At 45.6% G+C, this 25,698-nt stretch overlaps 3 protein-coding genes across 4 annotated transcripts; 1 reads left to right on the top strand and 2 right to left on the bottom strand.

Moving 5' to 3' along the window:
- Nucleotides 1-68: 68 nt before the first annotated feature.
- rhag (Rh associated glycoprotein) lies at nt 69-5,270 on the bottom strand. Its single transcript, XM_029141416.1, has 10 exons — nt 5,023-5,270; nt 2,972-3,155; nt 2,701-2,851; nt 2,466-2,613; nt 2,142-2,308; nt 1,915-2,052; nt 1,669-1,790; nt 1,501-1,574; nt 1,314-1,387; nt 69-1,235 (listed from the first exon to the last, which is right to left on the bottom strand). The coding sequence occupies exons 1-10, from the start codon at nt 5,198-5,200 to the stop codon at nt 1,158-1,160; spliced, it is 1,314 nt and encodes a 437-aa protein (XP_028997249.1). The 5' UTR covers nt 5,201-5,270; the 3' UTR covers nt 69-1,157.
- Nucleotides 3,038-18,612, top strand: si:dkey-12h9.6 (macoilin-1). Of its 2 annotated transcripts, none has more exons than XM_029141413.3 (11): nt 3,038-3,177; nt 13,729-13,870; nt 13,993-14,119; nt 14,192-14,315; nt 14,597-14,775; nt 14,898-15,369; nt 15,444-15,602; nt 15,822-15,992; nt 16,174-16,300; nt 16,872-17,046; nt 17,205-18,612. In XM_029141413.3, the coding sequence occupies exons 2-11, from the start codon at nt 13,754-13,756 to the stop codon at nt 17,393-17,395; spliced, it is 1,842 nt and encodes a 613-aa protein (XP_028997246.1). In that variant the 5' UTR covers nt 3,038-3,177; nt 13,729-13,753; the 3' UTR covers nt 17,396-18,612. The 2 variants fall into 2 exon arrangements, with proteins under 2 accessions (XP_028997246.1, XP_028997245.1); XM_029141412.3 differs by lacking the exon at nt 3,038-3,177 and adding an exon at nt 12,305-12,439.
- A 104-nt stretch (nt 18,613-18,716) lies between these two features.
- On the bottom strand, nt 18,717-25,050 carry nrbp1 (nuclear receptor binding protein 1). The gene is made up of 18 exons (XM_029141415.2): nt 24,470-25,050; nt 23,950-24,207; nt 23,602-23,724; nt 22,991-23,092; nt 22,801-22,890; nt 22,664-22,704; nt 22,432-22,526; nt 22,154-22,237; nt 22,010-22,068; nt 21,650-21,748; nt 21,432-21,564; nt 21,249-21,339; nt 21,038-21,088; nt 20,750-20,885; nt 20,593-20,646; nt 20,453-20,516; nt 20,307-20,362; nt 18,717-20,219 (listed from the first exon to the last, which is right to left on the bottom strand). Exons 2-18 carry the CDS (start codon nt 24,178-24,180, stop codon nt 20,124-20,126), a joined length of 1,605 nt encoding a protein of 534 aa, XP_028997248.1. The 5' UTR covers nt 24,181-24,207; nt 24,470-25,050; the 3' UTR covers nt 18,717-20,123.
- Nucleotides 25,051-25,698: the final 648 nt, after the last annotated feature.

Below are 25,698 nucleotides of genomic sequence, written 5' to 3'. Positions count from 1 at the left end.
TGCCACTTTTTAAGTTGAACAGTTTAAGTTTTATTTTACTTTAAGATTAAAAAACGTACAAACAGTAATATTGTACAAAAACATATTTATTATGACAGTATTAGTACATTATACAAATAAAAGCATGTCTTGTGCCCACTGTATAAAAATCATTTAACAAAACAAAATACTTAATAATTCTAGATGCAGTCAGTTTAATCGAGCCCTGCGGTTGTAGATTAGTTTCTTTAGCCTTCAAACCTGATGCCATGCAAAGATCAGATCCCCCCATAATAGTAAAACTCCATCTCCTAACAAAAAAGCGTGACACACAAAGTAGGAAAAAAAAACAAAAGCAGATGCATTTCATTAAAATATCCAAATCAGGTTCAGTACCGGTTTCTCTCTTTTTTTGCCGCCCTAGGGCTTTGATAAAACTGACCATGTCAACTGTGGGTAAATTTACTATCAAAAGAAATCAACAACAAGCCTTAGCCTGCCCCAGCTAATATTAAATATGAAATACACAGCTCTGAATGTGAGCTTCACTGCTTTAAAGAAATTGTAAGCTGCTGTCAGATTGAAAATTCTCGAAATCATTAGAAAACTTGCTAGTTTTTGAGAGTATAGCTCGACCATCCCTGCCCATGTCAGAGCCACCCCACGGGGACCGTGCAGTCTGACTCAGTGACCGGGCTCCAGTCAGGTGACATTAAGCAGAAGAACGAAACAAAGGTTGTTTGAAAGGTCAGATGTATAAAAATATAAAATAAGGTATGAAAATATATGCACTATACTAATATCTCAAAACATGCTTTTTGTAATATAAAATGACCTAAAGAAACGCAAACACACCCAGTAGTGTGTCAGCAGTAGAAGCAGGCTTCATTCTCCAGTGGCCCAAGACAGATTCTTGAAGATCTCTAGTTGTGTTCACAAGGTTTATAAAAATTGCCCTCAGTGTAGATGGATTTAGTCGTTATATGAAATTTCAAAGTAAACCAATTGTGTATGTGCTCAGTTTCTAATGTGTAATCAAACCAATCTCCCTCAAATTTGACCAAAGATAATGCACAAAAGTTAGTTTGTACTATCACATTAACATAACTGGAAAGGTGACATATCTGGTGTGGCTAATTAAGGCTTTTGAGCTCAGTGGATAATGGGCTAAGCCTCTTCTAGGCCTCTTGTGTTTTGTTCTTTGAGTGGTCAGCATGAGCCAAGCTCTCTTCATTCTCCTCCTCTTCCTCGGGAACCTGGGAGAAATGCAGACCCACATGAATACACTAGGTATTACAACAATGAGAGTTTTTATGAGAGACAGATTTTTTTACCTCCCAGTAAACAGCGTCATCGAAGCAGTTCTGGTCTGGAGGCTGTCCCCAGATCGGCAGCTTCATTATTAAACCTGGAAAGAGAAAATAAATAGTTTAATTACTTAGATGTCCCTCTGGAAGATTGTATGAACGAGGATATTTATGTGTTAAATGTCATATTAATGATCTCATTATAATTACCCACCTGTAAGAGCACCTCCAATCAGGGCGAACCCAAGAGATGAACCCAATGCAGCAGCTTGCATCGCAGCGTTACCGCTGATGATGAGCAGCGCAGACAGAAAAGTAAGCGTTTCACGTCATTCATTCATGTACTTAATTTATGCATAAGACTGAGTGATGTGGCACTTACTTGCTTTTCTTCCCCATAGCCACAGCCACAATACCAGCCAAACCGCCCAGGATGCCAGGCATGCCATGCAGATTGTGGACTCCACAGGTATCTTGGATCCCCATCTTGGATGCCAGGATGGGCTGCAGATAAAAAAGTGTATTGTGTATGTTTGTTGTTTAGCCACTGCAGCATCCTATCAGTTCCTTGTGTGTTTGGTGCAGTTAGTGACAGTGCATCTGTGTTTTCAGAATAGTCCTAACTCACACTTAGGTACTTGAATCCGAGGGTAGAGATGATGCCAGCGACGAATCCAATCAACATGGCTCCCACTGGCCCGATGTTCATGTCAGCACAGGTCCCCACAGCGACACCACCGGCCAAGGTAGCGTTCTGAATGTGCACCTGTAAAGCACAAAAGTGTACCACAGTTCTTACACCTTATTATAGTTTGTGTTTAGTTGTAAAGAGTAAAGTAGAGGGAGAGTTCTGACCATGTCCAGTTTTCCTTTATGCTCCACTAGGCTGGATATGGCGTAGGCAGAGAGCACACAGGCAGCCAGGGACAGGTAGGTGTTGATGACTGCAGTGAGCTGAACCAAGCCAGCTTCCGCTATGGCAGAGTTAAAACTGGGCCAGAACATCCACAGGAAGACGGTTCCTGTAGCAAAGGGTGGGAATGGAAAGAAGGGTTTGAGTCAAACTCATCATTTTGTGTGCTTGTATTTGTGTCCACTAGGGGGCACAATAACACGTCTAGGAGCCCGCTGACAAACCACTGAGGGAGGCTGTCAGACGCTTTGCAGTGTTTCTCTTACCAATCATGGCGAACAGATCCGAGTGATAAACGGATCCGTCATTCTCGTGTCCATTTCTTAAAGCCGGTCGGTAAAGTACTCGAGCTACTGCCAGTCCAAAGTAGGCTCCGAAGGCGTGAATGATCATGGACGCCCCAACGTCATTGGCCTGTAGGCGGAAAGGGGATCAGTGTTTAGTTCAAATGAGTCCACGCCGACTGTGCTGCAGTCATGTACAACGCCGCGGTGCACTCACTTCCAGTATGTTGGCCACCAGGTGTTCATTGACCGAGAAGATGGTGATCTCCAGAATAGTCATGATGAGAAGCTGCACGGGGCTCGTTTTACCCAGAACGGCCCCGAACGAAATCAAGACCGTAGCTGTGCTGAAATCTGCGTTGATTATTCTGCAGCAGACACACACAGAGTTGGTTGGTTTACTGTGCAGCTACTAAGTGGGCGTGCGATAATTAACTGCATTAATGTCGCGTGTAATGTTGATGTCCAGATGTTGCAGAGAGACGTACTTGAAGATGTTGACTTTGATCTTCCCGTCATCCAGATGCCAGATGCCCTGCATGAGAAGGCCCCACTGCAGGCCGAAGGCTGCCAGGAGCAAGTTGACGCCCACGCTGCTGAAGCCGTACCTCTTGAGGAAGGTCATGAGGAACCCGAAGCCGATGAAGATCATGACGTGCACATCCTGAAACACTGCACGCATACAGAAGACAAGGCAAGTTCTTTTAAGGATTCAGAGCAAGGGCCCGACTTCAGTTTAGCCTGAGCTAAATGCGGCCGTAAAATTGAATTAGACCAAAGACATAATGAAGCTAAATGATTTATTGAGTTCTGGACTCCACGTGAGTCATTTCCTGGATTATCAGCAGCTAAGGAAGCAATTCAATCACACCCGAGAAGGGAATTCGAGGAAAATCCTATTCATGCTCCAACGGATGTTTACTTATAGTTGACGTTCTGCCTGCTTTTCGGTTGTACTTTTGTAAGTGTAAGTGGACAAACAGTCCAGGAACCATTGTTATGAAAGGATGTGAGACATGACATGACGCCCCTCATGTGAGCGTCACATGGCAGACGCATCATCTTGCAGATGTTGGCTGTGTGCTAAACAATTAGCTTCGTTTCCTTGGTCCTTAATGAACATGAAGGGAAACACTTGTCAGGACAGAACACGCTTATCTCCATCACAATCATGATTGTTTCTTAGCTACCAAATAAAAACAAATAACAAAGAGAAATAAATAACACATTTTTATATCATGCAAGCATTTAGTTTTTGTATCTTCATATTTTTTTAAAGTACGCAAATCTAGTGCTCTGTTGCTTTTTCCACCTAAAAACAGATTAAAAAGGATCAATTATGACATCAGTTTAGCTGATGAATTGTAGAGGTTCGGGTCGTTACTACATAACGAGACCAGCGGTTTTAACACTAATACATGTCTGCTTGGTCTCCGCTCCATGGACTAGTCCAGACGACAGCTGGAGCTTTGCACCCCCACGACTCGCTTTCCTTGCAGAAGCGTCTTCCACTGATCAGTACGTTGGAATGCAGCTACAGCCATTGTCACCGTGCCCAGATGTTCTGCGGTGCAGATGTTGGGAACGTAAAGCAACCAATGCATAAAAAGATGAATTGTGACGTCATATTTGAAATCCCAGAGGATCAAATGCCTCCCTGTTTTATTAAAGTTTAGCAAATCACCTGACTGATCCACCTCCACTTTAAATGGGCTTTGCCCTGTTTTTCCAACACAGTGCTGTTGTAGTATGAATCTAAAGGTGCATTCCCATAGACATTTGTGTTTCCCCAGTGATTATTACTGAACTTTGACAGACTCGTCAAAGGTTAAAGGCTGTTTTTGCTTTCGTCTTTCTCTCTGTGCCCGTATTAAACTGGTTCTGGAAGTGGTTTGGAACGTTGTTGTTTGGCGGCGCATGTGGCCAGAGCGTCCTGTCTGCCGCGGTAGATATCCTCGACTGAAGTGAGACCGTGGAGCTAATCTCCTTCTGCCACGCCTGCCCCACCCAGTCCTGAACGGACATACGTTAACCCGCACTGTTTAAAGCTGCCACTACTGGAGACGAGATAAGAGGATGCCTCCAACTGGGGAAACTATTTAAAAAAGTCAAAAAACTCAAGTCACACAACTTATTATTGATCTTTGGTAATGAGTTACTGTAAATTGCTTGTGACCTGGGCGTAGGAGATGTTTTTTCTGTGTGGAATCCTCTTGTCTTCTAAGTACTGACAGGATCCCATGACTCCTTTATTGCACTCAGCAGACCTGAATCGGAACCAGCGTCCAAACGTGTCTCTTTTTGATTGAACTTGACTTCATCATGCGTTTCTATCATTTCAATCAAGTTGCCTGAAATTTTGTAATTTCACTCAACACCCCCCAAAACACAGAAATACTGTATTTGAGCTCTTAAAATGGTTTTGTGCAGGAACAGATAAAATAGTTAGATGAAACAATGATGCCTAATTTTAAACCTCCCCTTTCAAATGATTCCAACCCAAATTCAGCCGTAGAGCACGCAGCCCTGACACACTTACTGGGATAGAGTTCCATGGGGTTGTCGTCTCCGTGGGTCTGATTGGAGGGTGCATCGTGCCCGTGCCCTTTGCCGTCGTCATAGACCGCAAACACGCCAAACAGTATGATGGTGATAACTTCCAGCACCAGGGCCAGGATGGGGAACTTCAGCCTCATGTTGGTGGAGTACGCAGGCATCCTGGGTCCGGCTCGGGTCGTCTCTCACACAGTGACACGCTCACAAACTCTGTTTTGGTGAGTGGTGCTATGTGAAGGGAGGGAGGGAAGTGTGGTTTTAAACCGGTGCAGGTTTCGTGGTGGCCAATGACGCGGCAGAACACTGGGCCCTGGGTGGGAAACACCCCCTGACACTCTCTCCTCTCAGGGATGGGTTTCCTCTCTGAGTCAGAGAGGACACAGCAGTAAACACACACCTAATGACACCTGGCCTGCATTTAGCCGGGAGGTTCACTTCTCGTTACCCTTTTCATGGACTCGTCCTGGTAGTGGGTCCATTTGGAGCCACTCAGACCCCAGAACTGTGGGAATAGGACAAGACATTGCCCAAATGTAGATTACAAAGATCAGAATTTGGACACAGCATGACCCAAAGTGTGTGTCACTGTGATGAGGTTCGTACAGAGATAAAGTCCGTGTTTTTAGCTTAAATCATCACCGCACAATTTACATGTCTGCTTCCCTTTTCCCATCAGAATCCTTGGTGCTTAGGTTTCTGTAATGAGCCTGTGGGTTCTGATCCGATAAGTGCCTCCTACGGTCAGGGGTTTTACCAAATGACCTCGGGGCAGAGGTCCCTCACTGGACCGTAGAGGTGTGAGGCCTCAGTTGATCCCATCAGATCCTCTACTTCTAAATGCTGAGAGAAATTAAAGCAAGAAACACTGCACATAGATAGAATTAATCTGCAATGTATTGTCCAACGTCCGATATCACTGATTGTCCTGTTTGAAAGAGAATAAGTCGACACTTTCATCACTCAAAATTGAGATAAAAAAATAAAAGCCTAAGAGAAAGTTTAAACATTAAAGAGTCACAAAGGAAGTTTTCTTTTATCAAAAACAATCTGTTTTAATCTCGGCTCCTTGTGAAATTCACATTCCAGGAAGGCCATTAAGCGTTTTATCTTCCTCACTCACAGCCCCACCATAAAACGCAATTGTTGGAACGTAAACAAGCGTTGAGGCCTAAATGCGCTGCGTCCTTTTGTTTCGGATCCCGGCGTGTCACACACATACGTGACGTGAGCGGGCGGCTGTGATGCTGTGATCGTGACCTGGGCCCATTCGTCACAGACGCGAGGCTCGCTGTAACGGCTGGTTGATCAAAGAGCGCGCTTGGATGATGGACGACGCGTCCGCCTCATGCAGAGGTCGAGCCGAGGTTCTCCTGAAGCCGTTCTGTCAGTGCGGCAGACAGGACCCAGGGTTTGAGTCTCCATGACGCTGTGTGGAGGAGCTGCAGCTGCGTGAGGCCCGCGCTGATTTACTTATCTGAGAATCTGGCTCTGCGATTAAAAACCCGGGAAGAACGAGCCGAGCGCTGAGCTTATCTCAAAGCGAAGCAGCGGAGGAATTTTGTGCTTTTAGGAACCAGGTTTTCCAGAGGTCACCAAAGATTGACATAATTGAATTAGGACGGTCATAATTAATGAAGTCTTTCAGTTTTCTGAATATTTTTTCTCCATTTAATCCTCAGACCACTAGAGTGACAGCTCACAGACAGTCCGACCACGTCCCCCCGAACGCGCCTCCGCCCTTTGTTTCCTGTGGCTGGAGCCGTTGCCCACCTTGATAAGCCCGCTCCGAGGGAAGCCCGCGGGCCTGTAATCAGCATGTGAGACGGCAGCAATCAAGAACAATCACAAGCCCCCATCATGTTTATGTTGCGGCGGCCATTCATGCTATTTAAGTCAAGAGCCGCCGTTTCCCCGCGTAGCATCCTGCAGCGCCTTGATGTCAGGCTGGGTGGAAGGACAATGACATATGAAATGAAATGCCTTCCTGCCTATCAAACATGCACATGCAGATTAAATAGAAAAATGCCCCCAGATGTTAGCATGTAGCTTAACTTAACTCGTGTACAAACGCGTGGAATCAGCGTTTAAGCCATGCTCACATCATGGATGCGGCGCTCCAGCTGTGCAGATGTGGCGGCAGTTCGCTCGCTCTGCGGCGCCGTGGGACTTTTTCTATGTACTCAGATCTGAATCTCTGCTTTGCTTTGTAGTTTCCTCAATTACGAAGATAAAACAGTCCCAAGGCGCCGCAAGCATGGACCGCGTGGTGCGACTCTGCCAGAGCCGCGATGGGTCAAGAGCTGGACCCGTATTCCACATGTTGTTCTTTCCTTTAGAAGTCAAGCTGATGGCGCCTGCGTGGTGATGTGCTGAAGGTTGTCCTCAATGCATAAGGAATAGCTGTCCTATTGGACATCCCTCCTCACTGCCATTCAAACACACACTGCAGTGCAGTCGTAATGGATTTATCTCACACAGGCTCAGCTAAGTGAGGCCTAATTGGGAGCCTCCGCCGCACCCTTTCCTCATCTGGCTGCACTGTATGTGTCAGTCGACCTGCCGCGTTATCGCCCAATCATATTTAAAAACTACAATTTTAGGACCACAACCCAACGTTCTCATAGACGTAGAGAAACGCAGAAGGGGGGTGAGGGCATCCTGCCATTTAGACTGCAGCTACAGCAGAGCATTTTTAACTATTAGGAATTTTTCACATTGCTAGAGCTTCAGTTATAATGTCTGTTGTTGCTGCTGTTAGGATTTCATCTGCTGCAGATTTAATGATCCGCGACTGTCTGGCCTCGGCTTGAGCCATTTCCCCAGTGAAAGTTCCAGATTTGGCCGCCGCGTGCGTTTGACACTGGCTAATGGCAAACAGATCTGCCAGATGAGGGCGAGGAGCGTTCTCGGGGTCCGCTGTGTAAATGTCAGGCCTGGCAAACATCTCCGTCAGATTAGCGCGGCAGCGGCGATAAGCAGATGCGGGGACCTTTAGGGCTTATTTATTATTAAGGCCAAGAGCGGGGAACTGCAGGAACAACGGGCTCCTCACAAACATTTGGACGTGTTTATTTCACGCCTGTCTAATGCACGTTTTCTGTAGATGATGCAGTGGCAGCGGATGCGGTTGATGCTGCGCAGGCGTTTCTTTTAGGATGCTGGGAGAGGCACCGTCTGCCACTAACAGCCAAGGAAGGACCCAAAGCTTATAGATTACTCCTCCTCAGGACAATATAGGGAAGTGTGCGCCGCCATAGACGCAGCGGCTGCGTATAGATTAGACGCCTGGTGTTTGCCGCAGCTCCAGTCGTTCTTCCTTTGGGATGTTATGGGTGCAAGTGATCTGTCAGTGCTTGTGTTCTCAGTGATGACAGCTTAAGAGGTGAGCTGAAGCTCTTACTGTATCTCGAAGCAGTTAAAGGGAAGGAAGGAAGCAGCACAATGACAGCATTCCTCATTTACAGGGTGCTCTATAGATTATAGATGTAGATTTTATATAACGAATTGTCCCATAATATTATATAATGTTCAGGATCTTTTTTTTTAACCATCCATGATCAAAGGCTCCTAATACAAATGAGTTCCAGTGGATTTCACTAATACTAAATCAAGACACTGGTTAGCAGGAAAAAACTAATTAAAATGTTTTATACTTCATGACCCCAGACGCCAAAATCAAAACATCTAAACAGAATTATTGCTCCTGTTTTCAGTCTCTCCTGCTTCGAGTCATTTCCTTTTAATTATGTTTTTGTGTTCTTGGTCTTAACCTGACTCCTGACTTTGACTGTAGCTGGTTTGCTGAGTAAAACCTCCTCAGCTACAATGATTTTCATACAGATGATCTAGATAAATGAGAGAAATGAACAATGGATTGCATTCTTTGGGACAATCACAAATTATCTCACTCTCTAAGTGAAACCTTTGAAACGCAGCCGAACTTCAAGTGCAGATTGCTCCTCAGTCTCAGATGGAGACGGCGCTTTTTTCCGCCTCAGCATCCTGTTTCAAAACCCAAAGGGACTGAGATGTTGTGAGATAACGGCTCAGACTAAATGAACAGTGCTTAGTTTGGACAGACTGATTTCACTGATCTCCCCGTGTCTTCCTGCCTTTGTGTTTCTGACTCCCTCTCGACGTTCTCGTCGTTCTCCTTCCTTTCGAACATCACTTTATGAAAAGAGCTTTCAAGGGAAATGTCTTCCCTGAATTCGGCCGCTGTCTCTCCACACAGAGCTGCAATAAGCTGCGGTAGCATATTCCATCTGAACCTGAAGCCTGTGTGTTCCCTGCAGAGTCACCGCTGGCCTTTTTATTACTCATCAGCTTTAAAAGGCAGAACGTGCTCATGGTGAATATATTACACATTTGCTGTTGAGGAAAACCCTGACGCCAGAGTCATAAACATGTCCTGGCTCTGGGACTGGCTGTGGAGGCTCGCTGCTGGGCCTGATAAGCCCCACGGGACGGCACCGCTCGACTTATCGAGCTGGGCCAAGCCGGGGGTCCTCCGCTATCGCTGGACTGACTGACGGAGGAGCTCGTCCCCTTATCTCCCCCCCGCCGGGGGAGCAGCACTCTCTTCAGGTGGATGTGTCTCCTCACCTAACTTCGGTTGCTAATGCTGTAACAGGAGGGCGTCCCGCTGTAACTCCTACATGAGGAGCCTGTTTCTTTTGGCATGTGGACACGGCGGCAGAAATGCAGCGCACGTGTTTGTTTTCAGTGGACGACCTTTTGTTATCACATGGAAAAGGGGGTTAATTTCGACACAATAGCCGTGCGCAGGCCATGCGGCAATAGGAAATCAATTGTTTAAGGTAGATTGGGGAATTATACGGGCAAAATGAAAACAACCTCCGCTCTATGTTGAAAGTGGAAACTCAACACCACAAAGATTTAGTCATTCTTTATCTTGAGTTTATTCAGGGAGAAAATAAAATAACAGACAGTGGGAGTGTCTGAGAAAAATTCTAAATATGCTACAGTATCAAGTTAACCTTTACTTGAACTGGTAAAGGTATAAAACAATGCAAATTGTTCAACCCATTGCTCTTTATTTGATGGATTACAGCAGTTTTAAGGTAGAAACTGATGTATTTCACAGTCGCTGCCGTTTAATTTGACAGGAAGTCACCTTGGCTTCCTGTGGAATAACCAGCATCCTCCACTGTTGTTAATGGGATGTGATTCATAACCAGTGTGATTGCTGAAAGCCCTACGCGCTAAACAGCTTCACATTTAAAATGCATGCAGATGTAAACATTTCACCGCCGCACCGAGAAACGTGCGTCCACAGGAGGGCGCCGTCTGTGCTCCGCATGAGTTTTACTGGAGCGGCCTTTCGTTATTGACCAGCATTTAAAATATGCCTATAGTCTGAAATTAAATTGAATTAAAAAAGTATTTGTAAACTGTATGAGCATGAAGAGTCACATGTGACTAACAGGTTCTAGTTGGAGTATTATTATTTCAAGCTGCTTTGGACTAATCTCAGGAAGTCAGACCGTATAAACTGCATAAGGATGAAAGACTTAGACATTATTAATAGTCCTATTTAATATTAGCTGCAGACAGGAGGTGCGGCTTCCACTGTGTTTCTTGGCTGGGCTTTGGGAAGTGTTTCCTCCTCTGCCAGCAGTCCGTCGAGTGCGCTCTCCTTCCTCTATCCCCAGCGATCCTGAGCCAAGGAAAACACCTCCCTACTCTCTGCTGATTGCCCAACAGGTCCCAGTGTTGAGTGTGGGCCTGTAAATCAGAGGGAATGTGTTCTGTAGCAGCGCAAAGAGTGGACAGCGGCTGTGGAGATGAACATCTTTACTGCCTGACTGAGCCCAAGCCCATGTGAATGAGCCGTCGTAGTAATCTGTGTGATGCAGGAGGCTGATCAAAACAGGGACGAGGGAAAACGTATGGAATCCCAGAGGATGGAAACTTGAGCATCGTTATTACCGCTGGCACCGCTACAGCAGAATAGCTTGGGCTGTTTTTACACAATAAATCTGACAAAGGAAAGTTAAGATAACATTTAAGTCCAGATTGAATTTACACAGTGGAGTAAAAACAGCCCATAAGTGTGATTTATAGATGAGGTGACGCTTGCAGTCTCGAGTGGTTTCTTCAGTGCTTATTGTGTAGAAAATGCTTCCACTCTTCTCCACCTAGGTGTCATTTATTGTCGGATCCACTGTCAGATGCTCCTCTTTGTTTTAAAGAAGATAGAACAAATCCTGTGAAGGCACCAGTTTCTTCCTTTTGTTTAACCTTTAGTTTGACAAACCATGTGAACATTCTGGTGTAAACACGGCGATGTTGACCAGGGACCACCCACCTGACACACACATGCAGTAGGACCCTTGGCCCCAGACTGCAGCCAGCCTGCAGCTCTATTACCACTGGCACGCACACAAACGCGCTGGTGATTTAACTCTTAATTCTGATAAATAAAATGTGACAACAGAAGGTTGTAAAAGCATGTAAATCTGAAAGGAGGAAACGTTGGACCTCCAGCAAAAAAAACAAAACGCGCCCGGTATGTGACTGATGCAGCTGCAGATTTCAGGCATAAAATACTACTCTGATAAAGGGAGGAGACCTTTATCTTCTACATGCAGCTATAAACCAAATTTACCACTTCTGGTTCCCAAACAAAAAAAAATGCTTGTTTTTATATAGTAAACCTGACAAAAAAGCCAGGAGAAGGTTTATCATGTCTTTTTAGGTATTTATGTTAGAAACATACTGGAAACTTGCAAACATTTTATTTTGCTCAGTTCATTGCACTGTCTATAAATTCATTCCACCTTAAGACATATCACTTCTTAAAACGGGGTCATCGCAAGGTGTTTGGTAAAAAAGAGTCATATTATACAATGACATTTATTTTCTTAGTACTTTCAGCCCTTTGGTAAAAGCAGATTAGTGGCTGTAAAGCTTGTGTGAGGTCCCGTTTCAGTCAGCTGTTATTTCCTCTGCGTTTGAACGATGACATTAATAATTAGCCTGCGCACACATTGACTTCCTTTCTTTAATATAATCATTGTTATTATCCTCATCACAGCGTGTTGATCTGCTTCCCTCCTGCGATGAACACTTGTAGGTACAGTCTCTACTGAGCATGCGCAGAGCCGTCGCTCGCCTGTATTTGTTCCCAGACATCATCGCAGCTTCAGCTGAGCATCTTCATCCACAAAGAGGGATTTCTCTCGCGCGCGCTCTCCTCCCGTGCTTTATTTTTTTTCAATTCATCTGCGCTCTTTTCGTCCATTCGCCGCTGCTGCTGCGGCCTCAGAACAACAGCTCGGAGGGAGTCGAAGCCATACGATGAAGAAACGCTATGTGGACGCGACCAGGCTACGGAAAATGAAAAAACTCAAAATAACCGAGAAGCTGTCTGAAAGGTAGCTGCCTGCTTTTGTTGTGGTCTTTTGTGTCAACGCCAGCGCCGCTCACCTGTGTTCGCCTCACATCCCGTCACTTCATCCCCATCCTCCCATTTTGGATGCGGACCTTTAATTCGGCGGAGCGAACGGGGCGAGAGCGCAGAAACGTGCCGACTTTCTTCAGCGTGCATTGTTTACAGAACGACACAAATCAGCGGCGGTGCAAGTTGCCGTCGGCCTGTTTTGTCCTCGCGCTGCTTTCACGGCGTCCTGGAGCAAGTACACGCACAGTTACGAGGCTGCGAACACGCCGAGAAAGGCATTTTGCCCGTTAGACTTGATCTGTGCGCATGAAATGATGATCTGAAGGCGTCTAGACGGAGTCCAGACAAGAAAACAATACCCGAGGATCAGCTGCCACTTGTTTTACCTGCGACTGACACAAAACAGATTCTAAATTGTTTGGAGGAAATCTTTCCTGAATTTGCGTGATATCAGAATTGAATCCAGTGTTTGTGTCTTATTTTGAAATTATTCACACATTTAGCAGAATAATACAATATTAAAGGGAGATAAATTAAAGTGCACTCAGTATTATTGTAGATCATATTTGCGCTTATTTAAGGCTTTTTAGTGAGATTTTTCTTATTTCCACTTTTCCACTAAAAAACAATTATTTCTCTTTTTTTCAGCAGAATATAATTTCATACATTTCATATTTAATTGAGATGATTAGTTTAATTACCACTAAAAGGCATGATAAAACTAAAACATACTGTAGTATTCTGATATTATTATTATTATTATTATTATTAGACAATAATCTTTCTTTGTCCCACCTCAAACTTCCACTATAAATATTTAAAATTCCACTAATATGAACAAAACCAGTAACATCGCAAGGTACAGTAGATTTGAACTTGCATGTGTAATAGGATGCTGTGGCTCTCGCTCGCTCTCCTCCAGATGAAATATCGCCATGGTTACCAAACAAAGAAGGGGTGATGCGATAGCAGCCTATGGATGAGCAGAACAAAGGGGGAAACCACAGCTCCTGTTTGGCTTGTGGTCACCAAACAAACAGTGACTGTTCTCTCATGCTTCTGCTTAAAAACAGGCACAGTCTTTGATTTTATGACCCAGCTCAATGCTAAATTTAGCATGTGTGTGTTTAATACAATTATTATTGTATGAGAAAACGTCTTTACTTAATCTCATCACTGGCCATATTTCGTTTCTTTCACACTGAACACATGCAGATGTTTGACATATTAACGCGTTTTCCCAATGTCTGCATCCGCTCACAGCGCGTACACCTTCCTGAAGTTCATCATGATGTGGACGCTGGTGCTGCTGGCAGATTTCGTCCTTGAGTTCCGGCTGGAGTACCTGTGGCCGTGCTGGCTCTTCTTCGGGAGCGTCTACACCACTTTCCACTACCACGGGCTGGTGAGGGCCCCCATGCTGTGTGATCTGAAATTGTGTGCAGTGGCCCAGGTGACGACAGCTGCACAGGCTGAATGCAGCGCGTTCACTGAAAAGGCCTGTTGTCGTCTTCTTTGTCGTTCCAGGTGATTTGTGTTGTTTTCGTGTGCGCCGCCTTCACTCTGGACATCTTCTGCTTAATATTTGTCCCTTTGCACTGGCTGTTCTTCGTGGCGAGCACATATGTGTTGTTCAACTACATCTGGCACACAGGTGAGCACGCCGACGGTCCGCTCTGTGCTGATTTGATGAGATGCTGTCTGATTCCTGCGTGTTTCGTTGCAGAGAAGGGAATCTGCATATCCACGGTGTTCCTGTGGATCCTCCTCGTGTACACGGAGGCTTCGCTCAGACTAAAGGAACTGAAAACCTCTCACGCGAACCTTTCCCACCTTTTTGCTGCACACTGGTGAGTTGGTTCATTAAAAGACATCCTCTCTGCTTGTAGAAGGATCCAAACCGACTCGTTAAGAGCATTTGCATGAATTGTGACAAGTGGGTCGTAATAAAAGCATCCGTATTAAACATGCATCAGTCACATGCATGTGTGCATTATAGACACAGAGCAAACTCAATTCAAACTTCTAGTTAATCGATTATGTACAATATGCATAACCATTATTAATGAGTCAGTCGTCTTCTATCTGTGTCGTGTGTCTCACATCTATTTTTCTTTGTGATCACTTTCAGCATTGGATATCCTGTCGTGTATCTGGGCTTTGACGCCACCTGCTATTTCACCAACATCTTTAAGCTGCGCATACAGAAAGCCGTGCAGAGCGAGAACGACTTCCACATGCACCTCCTGCAGCACTCGCTGCCTCCAGGCCTGCAGGTTTACCCCAAGACCAGCACAGACGGCAGCAGCAGTGAGTGTGTGCACCCCCCCCCCCCATCCCACCTCACACAGTGACCGTCACTGATACCAAACCTGCGCCTGCTGTTGTGTTGTGGCTCTGGATGACCTGCTCTTTGTTTTCCGTCCTCACAGACTCAAAGTGGAGGGTGAAGCCTGACTCCAGCCAGTACCAGTGTCAGAACGGCGCCGTGGTGACCCAGGATGACGCGCACACGCTGGACTGCCTCCAGATCCGCAGCGAGGAGCGCGCAGCGGAGAAGGGAGCGCAGGAGGCGAAGCCGGAATCGCACCGCCGCCCGTGTGCTCCCAAACACGCTGCCGGCGAGGCCAGAGACCCCCCCCACAGCGCGGCGGCAGCACCGGAGGCCTGCTCGGCTCCAGATAATCTACCTCAGGAGGAGCCGGGGAGCAGGGCTCCTCGCCCGGCGAAGAGCGCCTCGCCCAAAGCACGCAGGAGCAGCACCAACACCAACACCTCCTCACCGCCGGTGGGTCGGAATGAGAGGAAACAGAGGTCCGGCTCCAAAACGGTCAGTCCCAGCCGGGACGGGCCGGACAGAGGCGCCGCGGCGCCGCAGGGCCACCACGCTGAGCAGATGAGCAGGTAAATGAGGCCCGGCTCGGGTGTGAGGCGCGTCCGCGGGGGGTCCAGCGCTGACACGCGTCCTCTGCTTTCAGGCTGGAGCTGGAGCTGAGGAGGCTGAGGGCGGAGCTGCAGGCGAGCAGGCAGAGCGAGCAGGAGCTGCGCAGCCACGTCTGCAACCTGACCAACAGCGAGAGGAGCCTGAGGCCCGAGGTGTCCCTGCTCCGGCAGTCCAACATGCTGCTCCAGAGCAAGTGAGTCATAGCAGTGGTTGTAGAACGCTCCAGCACCGGCTTGTTTTCATGGCTCAGTAGTGAAAAGCCCAAAGCGTATTAAAAATTGAATCAGCCGTTCTGAAGACACTAAGTAGGTTATGCGGCTCCACCAGCTGAACGGCTACGAGGACGATGAGCTTCTGTCTAATAATAAAAGATGTCCGTCTGACCCGTTTTCCTCTCGCGCCTCTCCGTCAGGATCCTGTGTCTGACTAAAACCAAGCAGCGGGACAAGCAGGCCAGCGCCGTGCTGGAGAAGAAGGCTCGGGCCGAGGCCGACGCCCGTCTCGCCGCCGAGAAGCAGTTGGCCGAACTCCACGCGCAGAAGCTGGAGGAGGCTGCCAGCGCGGCGCGGAGCCTGAGCAAGAGGTAGTCGGACCCCCCGCTCCCCCGGTAGCGCATCGGGAGGGCTAGAATCGAGTTCCGCCGCGTGTAGATTTGCAGTTTGCCGGAGCCGTGATGCCTCCGTCCCGCTTTAACACTGCGAATGAAATGTCTGGTGGAATGAAACCCGCTCAACAACTGTTGTTCTCTCCGTCTCCCACACCAGGCAGGAACACTCTGAAACCCAAATGTTAAGGAAAAGGGTTAAAGATCTAGAGACAGAGTACAAACAACTGCAGCTGGAGTGTCAAGTCAAAGAGTGTCGTGTGATAGACCTAGAGAGTGATGTTGAGGTATCTTCTCTCTGTTTGGGAATGAACTTGTGTGTTTGTCCTTGAGTCTCAACTGCTCCACTACTTGGTCATGTATCAGTTTTCCTTTTGTAGCTGTAGGTTTTTTGTGGTTGTCCTTGTTTGTGTATTAGTGAATTGAATGGTTCGACCAGGGGGCGTTGAGTGTGTTGTTATTTTGGCCTGATTATTGCACTTTGGCATCACACCATTGCGCCGTTTGTCTGTCTGACGTCGGCCGTGCACATTGTCATATTGTGTGGGTTTCCAGTGGCACATTGTCCATTAAGCATGAAGCAGGAGCCGGGTCTTTCATCAAAACACTGCACTGTCTGATGGAACGCTTCAGGTCACCTCATTTAAATGAGCTCAGTGTGTTTTGTGAATGGCTGGCTGGTGCATCATCCGTGTGTCTGTTTTATGTGGTGCATTGGTTTCCTAAGCTCATAAAACTCACCTAGTTTTCAAAGCCAAAAGAAAACAATATAACAATAAAACACTGAGGAAACCAAAGCACTGGATTCCGACGGCTGCTTTCTTGTGTCGCTCCTCACCGTCGTGTGTTTGGGTTCAGGCTTTGGCCAAGTACCGCTGCGTGGAGAAGGAGACGGACATGCTGCTGTCCACCCTGTCCGCCATGCAGGAGAACGCTCAGCATCTGGAGTACAACCTGAGCGCCGAGACCCGCATCAAGCTCGACCTGTTCTCCGCTCTGGGAGACGCCCGCCGGCAGCTGGAAATCGCTCAAGGTTCCCACTCTGTTGTTTGTGATGTAGCTCCTGCTGGTTTGTGGCGTCACATTGGATTAGTGTCTAATTCTGGATGGAGGTCTGGCCTCGGTGGCGCCATCTAGTGGACACTCAGCTGTTTATCTGGAAGTGTGAACTTGCGTTTGTCCATTTTGCAGATAAGCTGATGAAGCAGGAGCGCGAGATAAGGGAGATGAAGCAGAAGATCGCCGAGGTGATGGCCGTCAGCCCCGGCGTGTCCTACGTGGCCCCGCGGCCCCCGATGCCGCAGTATCTCACCAAGCTGCTCAACTCGGAGCGCTACGTGCTGAATCCACGAGCGCTCATGTACCAGTGTCTGAAGAAATGAGGGACGCCGGCGCCTCCATCAGACGCTCACGCCGCTCCACGCCGGAGTGCAGTGGGTTCTATCGCCATGAAGTCATCCACTTCCAACCGCGAGCGAGAGCCGAACAAGCCTCCGCAGGTCAAATGCCTTTCGCTGCATGGTGCTAACTTGACAGACTTCATATCCTCCGCAACAGGCGTTGACGAGTCTCTCCCCAGAATAACCAGCTGCTGTGAGAAGTTCCATTTATTTATTTTTTAAACTCACACAGGAGCCGCCAGCGAGAGACAAACACAAATCCACGGGTCATTCACACAATAACATGACGTGTTGTGATCACAGATGATGTCAGATCAGCAAATTATTTTAGTTATTGTTGTAGAATAATGTTAATCTGCCACAAAGTTCAGTTTTAGAGCTGATTAGGAAAAGCACAGGAGTCATATCTTTCATGTAAGAACTAATATCTCTAATAGCGTCTTATCACAGTTCTCTGAGGACATCACCATAAATCAAATATGCAACAGATGTTCTTGTGTGTTCCTGTAAATAGTGGCTCGTTATTCGCCAGCAGACTTTTGTAATCGGACCCTCTGAACCTGGACCGTACCTGACGGGAGTTAGCTAATGTGATGCTGTCGGTTGAGGGGGGGCACCTCCAGCTTTGTTTCCACTGACGGCAGCTGAGAGAAAAGGCGCGAGAAGGTGAACTGACTTGAAAAAGGGAGATTGGCTTGTGAATTTAATTACTGTGCCTATATACAATGCTTTCAGATGGGAAGTAGGACAGAGTAAATGTTCAAGAGTAATGTGTTTGAAGTGCTATGTACTGTTCAGTAGGGTTTCTATATGTTTTCTACTCACTGTACAGAATTGAAAATATGAAACACTCATGAACTGGATGTCACCATTTTTGGTAGCTTTTATTTAAAATGTGTTTCTAGGGTGTTTTATATAAAAACATTTTTTTAGTCTTGCTGTACTTTTTATTATTCTGCTGTAATTTTGTACGGCAACGTGTTTGTCAGCATGAGGTGTGTTTTATTCTGCTGTTATATGAGCACACATTGTGACTTTCAGTATGTACATGAATATATTTGTACAAGGGCTACAGTTTCTAAAGGTTTTGAACAAATAATTGTTAATTCAAATGGTGATGGTCTAAGAAGAGATCACACTCCTGATACACCAGAATGGCATTTTTGTAAAAATAATATAAAAAATTCAATTTTGTCCCATTTGTGTTTCTGTGCGCGTTATTCCACTTTTAATCTTACCCATAGAAATACACTTTGCTGTTCACCTCCTCACGTGAACCCAACACATGACACCAGACAAGGCCTTCAAGTGCTGATTGTGTCATTTTTTTATTTGAGGAAGTGAAAAAAGGGTTTGAACGCGTAGCAGAGACAGCACAGTGTCCAGCATACAGTGTACAAGATGGTTACAAGCATGCCAGGCGTCCACGCTGCCTCCTGACGTATCTACAGACCATAACAACAGGTGGTCACAACGTAGCGAACACACAACCTACGCACCCACACCAGTCTTTTCCAAACCAGCTACGTTCCTCCTGCTGAGGTTGGAGGCTACAGGACGTCTCCAACAGGACAGAGCAGTGCAAACTAGCTGAGATCTGAGAATGGACGACAGATATAGGTCTGAGCCAAAACTAAATTTCTAAGTGGCAAGAACTACGTCAGCAGTGAAGTAACTAATGTTTGGAGGTGACAAGGTCTAAATACTCAAGGGGCCCAAAGTGATATTATTCTCTCACCAATGTTAAAGCAAGAAAGGAAGCGCCTCCACAAGACAACTTGGTGCATGCATCAGCTTCCCCTGAGACGCAGAGAAGCGAGTAAAGCAAACCTGTTGACATGCATCAGATCAGGTGCCTGCTCTCGTCTCCTAACTGACCTCGGCTGGTAAGTGCTGCAGAGGTGCACTTGACAACAGCAGCTACGCTCAGAACCCTTCTCCTAGAAAACAACAGCATGTAAAGAAAGAGCAGGTAAAAGCGTACATTCAAAACAACCACCGGCCGTAGTGCTGGAGGTGAAGTACAGTGCACACGCGAGAACACGTCCACAAATAAATAGATAGGTTTATAGGTTAGCGGGAGCCCGTCGGATGGTGCTGCAGCTGCATACTTGAAGCGACTAATCTGATCTCATTATAATCTGGACGCAGTGGTTGAAAACAAATACAAGACGGGAAGGTGCCTCAGCTCACTGCTCACGAGAACGCTGAAAGGAGCCAACAACCAGACTTCATCTTACAACACCAGAATAAACACCTCAGGATGCCGGAACAACGATGCTTTCTTTTTGTACAGACAACTATTAAACAGTTTTAAGTAAAAATGTTTAAAATACTATTTTAATACTGCCTTAAGGAAAATACTGCTGTTATCCAGCTTTATTCTGCCTACCTCTCTTAATTCTACACTATACACCAGGAGCGGTAAGTACAAAGTGACAACAGTGGCATTTTCCTTTAAGCTGCAGGATTTCCTCTTTTAAAAAGAGAAGCAGATGGCTGTATCAAGTGGGAGAGAAAATAGAACGCAACAGCCACTTAGTGGCAGCTTTTCCCACCAGAAGTAACAGGGACAGGTTGCAGGATCCTCCAAGGCCAACGCTTCCTCCTTTGTCCTTGCAAAGCTTTCCTGCAACTTGAAGGTGGAGCGAAAAGCTAGTCCTGTTGAAGAGCAAGAGGAGGGCTGTGGGAAGACCTGGCAGGTCCTTCACTATGAGGAAACCGTCACTGGATTGAGAGAACCGTTCCGATTGTAGAACCGCGAGAAGGCCTCTTCGAGAACGGACGCAAGCCGTGGCTGATCGCTCTGAAACACAAGCAGACGGGTCACGTTATCACTGCTGGTTAGGATGGCCCATCTATTAGCAGGGCCAAGATGATCAGCTCTACTTGCCTCGCTGATGAATCCCAGCTGAACCAGTTCCACGGCCATCTCCTGCACGTTCTCATCTGGCCAGAAACACAAGGCAGGGAGCCAAACAGTTCAACTATGTCAGCTGTCCAACTTCAAAGGACTAGAAACCAATAAACTATACTCACTTGGTAACAAGTCACAGCTCAAATGCCTGTTGAGTTTATCCTCAAGTTTCACCAGCAGAGTAAGCTAAAAAAACAACAACAATCAGTTTACAAAAGCAAAGCACTTTCACACTAACTACAGTGAACAATACTGGACTTACATGATGCTTGGCTCCTTCATCGACAGGCTCAATGTTACACTGCAGCTGAACGACCTATGGAGCAAAATCACAACAAACTTTTAGATAAACTAGAAAACTTCAATGTTCGCTACCTTTTGATGCAAAGATGCCCGATGACTGTGGTCCGAGTTCTCACCTTCCTGGTCTCGAGCTCTGCAGGTTCAGGTGTTGGGGTTTTGACTGATGGCGGCACTATGGGTGATTTGACTGCCTCCTGCTGAGGTTGTTGTGGACAGGGGATCCCAAACGCTGTCAGAGGATAGATCCCATTTCTGACACGAGAGAGAGGAGGTGTTAAACTTTGAAAGCATTGAGTTTGTGTATTTAACTTCTCCACCTGATCTGACAACGAAATCACAGGGAAGTCACACACAGACATATTTGTTTGCACTTGCCTTTGTACCATGTATAATTCATTTCTTACCTCACATCTTCCAGGAACTTGTCCAGCTCAAGAGCAGGAAACTGAGAGAGCCTGAAACAGATGACGACACTGTAAACTCTAAAACACAGCTGGGTGTAATTACTGTGATTCCACCTTCAGGATTTTATGATACAAAGTAACTAACAAGCGTATGCTTGTCCTTTTTTTATAACATTTTTTCAGAGCTACTTGTGTTCATATGACATCATACTTCATCTGAACTCCATCCTTAGCTTCAACGATCACCAAGTTGGGGTCCATGTTCTTCGTCATCTCCTCTAAAGCGTTTTCTGGGATCATATCTAGAGGTAAAAAGAAAACACTGCATTCAGAGAGAAGCGCTTCCCAGGTATTGATTTTTGTGGTTACATAGACAAGCTTGTGTGTCACTCACGCTGGTGGCTGACGATGCAGTGTGCGGCCAGCAGCTTGAGTAAGGGCACCTCAAACAAGGCCTGGTGAAACAACAGCTCCTTGGCTGTGGGTCGCTTGCTGGGATCTACCTCCAGACACTTCTGGATGAATTCCTGCAATTTTTTTCAAAAATTGTTTTAATTGTTAATACTTATTCACGAATGAACGTCTTCATGTTTGGTTCCCTCCTTGGCTCACCCGTTGTAAAGGGTCCTCTAAGGACTGAATGGCACTGTTTATGGCTTCTTGGGACACATAAGATGAATCTCCATTACTCTGGATTTCCAACACAGCCATCTAAGGAAGCGTTGGGACAAGAAAGGTGTGGCTCATGATACATGGTAGGTCTCAATAACAGACACACCCATTTTACATAACATTTTGAAGACATTAGTCATCACCACAGACTTATTAGCTGTACAACGGACGAAGGAGAATTTCCACGTGACTTTCAATAAATGAGCACTGAACACAATGAAGTTGCAAAGCCTGACATTTGTAAAACTTCAGTGATGCATACGTCATATTTGCATAAGTAAGTACATGGATATATCTCACCTCTAAGGCGCACATTCCAAAGGAATAGATATCCACGGCTGTGGTGACATTTGCAACAGCTGAAAACAGATGATAATAACGAATCAAGATGATAGAAACCCAACTCAACCAAACAGAAGGAATGATAATTGGGCAGAACCTTACCTCCATATTCTGGAGCAAAAAAATGGAGGCTCTTCTGTTCTTCTCGGCACGTTTTCACATGGTTGTTAATGGTGTCTGGTGCGACTATAGTAGTGAAAACAAGCACATATAGAAATGGCTCATGAAGGGACATTCAGCCCTAAATAGGTAAACATGTGAGGCCAAAACCCAACAGAAGGCATGGAGACAATCAGTAAAATGCTTCAAGGTTCGCAAACTAAACCCAACGCTCCCTTACCCCACAACCTGCTTCACACAGTTTTATTTAGATCACCAACCTGAGCCGATCTTGATGAGGCCGTTATGCTGAATGAAGATGGTGTCACAGGTCAAGTTGCCGTGAATGATGGGAGGTTCACAGGAGTGCAGGTAGCTAGAAAAAGGAGGAGGAAGCCGCAAAGGTTAAACAACCGCTACCTAAGCAGGAACAAAGGACGGCAGCACTTTCACATTATATTATATCAGAATTCACATAAAAACTAGATAAAATTGTTAATTAGCTAAACCAACCTGAGAGCAGACAGTATTTGTGTGCACCAGCGCTTCCAGGCCTGGTATTAGTGTAAAAGAGGAAACATTTATTCAAAGGCCTCTGAAAAAGGACCTGCAGTCTAAAAGCTGTCTGAGTTAGCACAGAGCATTCAAACCTTTTCATTCATTGTCTTGTGGTTTTTCTTTGTCTTTTTCAGAAACTGTTTGAGGCTTCCTGATGACATGTATTCAGTGATGAAAATGACCTGCAGCCAAAACAAAGAAGGAAACGAAGAAGCATTAACATCAGATCAGATTTATGGGTCTGGAAGAATTAAAGATATTTTTTATTATTTGGCTTCCTACCCTTGCTCTGTTCTCTTTGACATCTGCCCAATACTTGTGAAACTTCACAATGTTCAAGTGCTCCAGCTGGATCAAGTTGTCAAACACTGCCTTCACCTTTTCCTGCAGACAAAAAGGTCATACATTAATCTTCTCTATACCAAGTGCTGCAAACAGGATTTAAATGACTAAATGTTGAACTATTGAAGTCGTGAATGACTAGCCTTGCTCTTGGGCAACCTGCCTAAAACATTTTCCTGTATTTATTTGAAAGAAAAACTGGATCTTCAAGTAAAGTCCTTTTTCAATCAAAGTCAAATATAAGAACTAAGAAATTAGTTATTTAGTAAAACATTTGAATACATGGAGTGCTAACATGAATATCACAGTCAATTTACAAACACAGACCATTTGTTCTTTGCTGTGCTGCTGGCAGCTACAAGTCTGACTATTTGTAAGGAGCTTAAATCCAAATGAGACACATTGTTAGCAAGATTGAAGCAAAGAAATCCGCCTAACAAACAAGAATCCGGTTTCCTTGGCAAAGGAAATGCTGTTAGCTGTCCAGAAGACACTGCAGTGAACAAATGTTTTAAACATATCCTTTTGCGTTGTCATAGCTCAGCACCCACCTCTTGTAGTTTGAAGTTTTTCCTTTCTGAGAACATGACTTCATTCCAAACCACCTCAACTCCTTCCTCAGTATCCATGGCCAAGTAAGCATTATCGATCCCAGGGACGTTTCGCTGATTCACCTACAAGAAGATAACAAAAGAATGCATGAATCTTTCTCAAAGTCACTCAAGGTATAACGTACAGATGTTTGTGTATTTGTTTAATAATGTTACTTTAGTTTCCTTTCATTCCACTGTGTATGAAACTAGATCACACAGAACTGCTCATATTTTCTACTTAGCAAATAAACCCGAGAAAATTTCTACATTTGTAGATAAAATAGCACAAGTAAATCTGACATCTACCTCCTCTCTGCGTTTCTGCCACCGTCCACACGGGCTTTCCTCCAAAATCTCTGACTCATCCTCGCTCTCCTCCTCCTCGTCCTCCGTGGCAGCAGTGGGTTGAGACTGGGCCACCACGGACACAGGGGGTGAGACCGATGACACTGCTTGACCTGCGGGTGCTGCAGCCATCGCCTCTGGTCTCACCTCCTGGACAGTGTCCTGGCCCTGTTTGCTCTCTCCCTCAGACATCCTCTTGTCGTCAGGCCCAACAGCCTGCTACATAGGTCATATGGGCCAAACACAATATCAGCATCACTGTCACAAATATATCGGGTTAACTGTTTGTTAGCAAATAGTGACAAACAACTTTTTTCAGATTTTAAACCTATTGTCAACATACAGGTGCACAGATTTACTCTGTAGCTGGACAACAGTTATAACTGATGACTGGCAACACTTGGCTAAATAACTTGTAGCTAACAATCAACAGTGAAGGCCATAACAAGCAGCATCAGATAAGACACAGAAAAGGACGTACGTGTTAAAGATGGAGGATGTAACGATGCCAGCTCCAGCTTAACAGAATCCAACAGTAGAAAACCAGTCCCAGCTGTTTTTTAGCTATTAGCTAGAAAATCTTCCTGCTTTCTGAGCGCAGTAGCAGCTAGCTCCGCGGCTACGGTACGGCTCCAACAGCAGCGGAAACCGGCGACCATTCAGCTAACGACGTTCACACCCGTGACTTTATTGAGTTAATGTGTCGCTTGGTGTGTGTTTTTAATGATTAGCCGGCCAACTAGCCAGCTGCTTGCTAGCGACAGTTCCAGCAGCCCTTCACTGCTTGTCGAGACTTCAGCGCCGCTAATGTGTGCTCCCAAAATTAGCCTCAGCTAAGGCGAATACAAGGCAACAACCTACAAAAGCCCTAAACGCGTTTACCGGTTAATAACATCACAGCAGTTGACAGACACTCAACAGAAGAGCTAGTCACAGGTTAATGACACGAGTAGCTATAGTTATTCAACGGCTAACTGACTTTTTTCTAAGCTTAACGTTTAGCCTGTTATGATGGCGACAGCTGCCAGATGCACTCTGCGCTACAAGCCAGACGTCAGAGTCACGAGGATGCCAGATACTGTTGATCCTATCCCCCCTCTACGCTGCACAAATCAAGCAAGCATGTTTGGAGTTTGATTTAGCTATAATACGTCACAATCTGCAATAAATTATGCATTTATACAAACAAACAAAAAAGCCTCTCCATTCAATTTACATACATCTAAATATAAATATAAAGACAGGTTTTCTTAAAACCTGGCAACCTGACAAAGAGCAGTCTCAGCTTCCTATTGGATGTAAGAGTAGACTGACAGAGTTTTAGGCCAATCACGTACTACACACAAAACTGAACGTAAAGCTGTGTTATCGCTAAATGTCAGATTTCATAAATGTTATATATGATGCTTAGAGAAGCATATGTAAGAGAAGGACAAATGCATCATTGAGATAATATTTTTGTGTTTTCCGGGACTAGTTTTGACCGTTCAAACACACAACAAGCAATCAAACAGTACTTCATCTCAATAAGCACGTACAAACACATAAGATTAAATTAAATTATTCCTCCTGAACCTGTGTTACCTATAATTGCTCTGAAAGCACTCTACATGGTCTCATACCATGATTCAGTCTTTCATTACACTGGTTCACACCATGGATACCCAAGTCTCTTCCACAAGGCCAGTGATGCAAATTTAGTTAAAAAAA

The sequence above is a fragment of the Betta splendens genome, chromosome 24, assembly GCF_900634795.4.
Source record: "Betta splendens chromosome 24, fBetSpl5.4, whole genome shotgun sequence".
Lineage (NCBI taxonomy): Eukaryota > Metazoa > Chordata > Actinopteri > Anabantiformes > Osphronemidae > Betta > Betta splendens.
The sequence above is the reverse complement of the archived record's forward strand: the minus strand, read 5'-3'. Positions and strand labels throughout refer to the sequence as shown.

Coding starts and splice junctions, on each gene's coding strand:
- rhag (XM_029141416.1), bottom strand. CDS start 5,200: ATGCCTGCGTACTCCACCAACATGAGGCTGAAGTTCCCCATCCTGGCC. Junction 3,156..5,022: donor CCCCATGGAACTCTATCCCA/GTAAGTGTGTCA, acceptor GTATGCGTGCAG/TGTTTCAGGATGTGCACGTC. Junction 2,309..2,465: donor GGATCTGTTCGCCATGATTG/GTAAGAGAAACA, acceptor CCTTTGCTACAG/GAACCGTCTTCCTGTGGATG.
- si:dkey-12h9.6 (XM_029141412.3), top strand. CDS start 12,363: ATGAAGAAACGCTATGTGGACGCGACCAGGCTACGGAAAATGAAAAAA. Junction 15,370..15,443: donor CACGCTGAGCAGATGAGCAG/GTAAATGAGGCC, acceptor CTCTGCTTTCAG/GCTGGAGCTGGAGCTGAGGA. Junction 15,993..16,173: donor GCGCGGAGCCTGAGCAAGAG/GTAGTCGGACCC, acceptor CTCCCACACCAG/GCAGGAACACTCTGAAACCC.
- nrbp1 (XM_029141415.2), bottom strand. CDS start 24,180: ATGTCTGAGGGAGAGAGCAAACAGGGCCAGGACACTGTCCAGGAGGTG. Junction 20,886..21,037: donor AAGTTCCTGGAAGATGTGAG/GTAAGAAATGAA, acceptor CTCTCGTGTCAG/AAATGGGATCTATCCTCTGA. Junction 20,647..20,749: donor CAGAGCTCGAGACCAGGAAG/GTGAGAACTCGG, acceptor TTTGCTCCATAG/GTCGTTCAGCTGCAGTGTAA.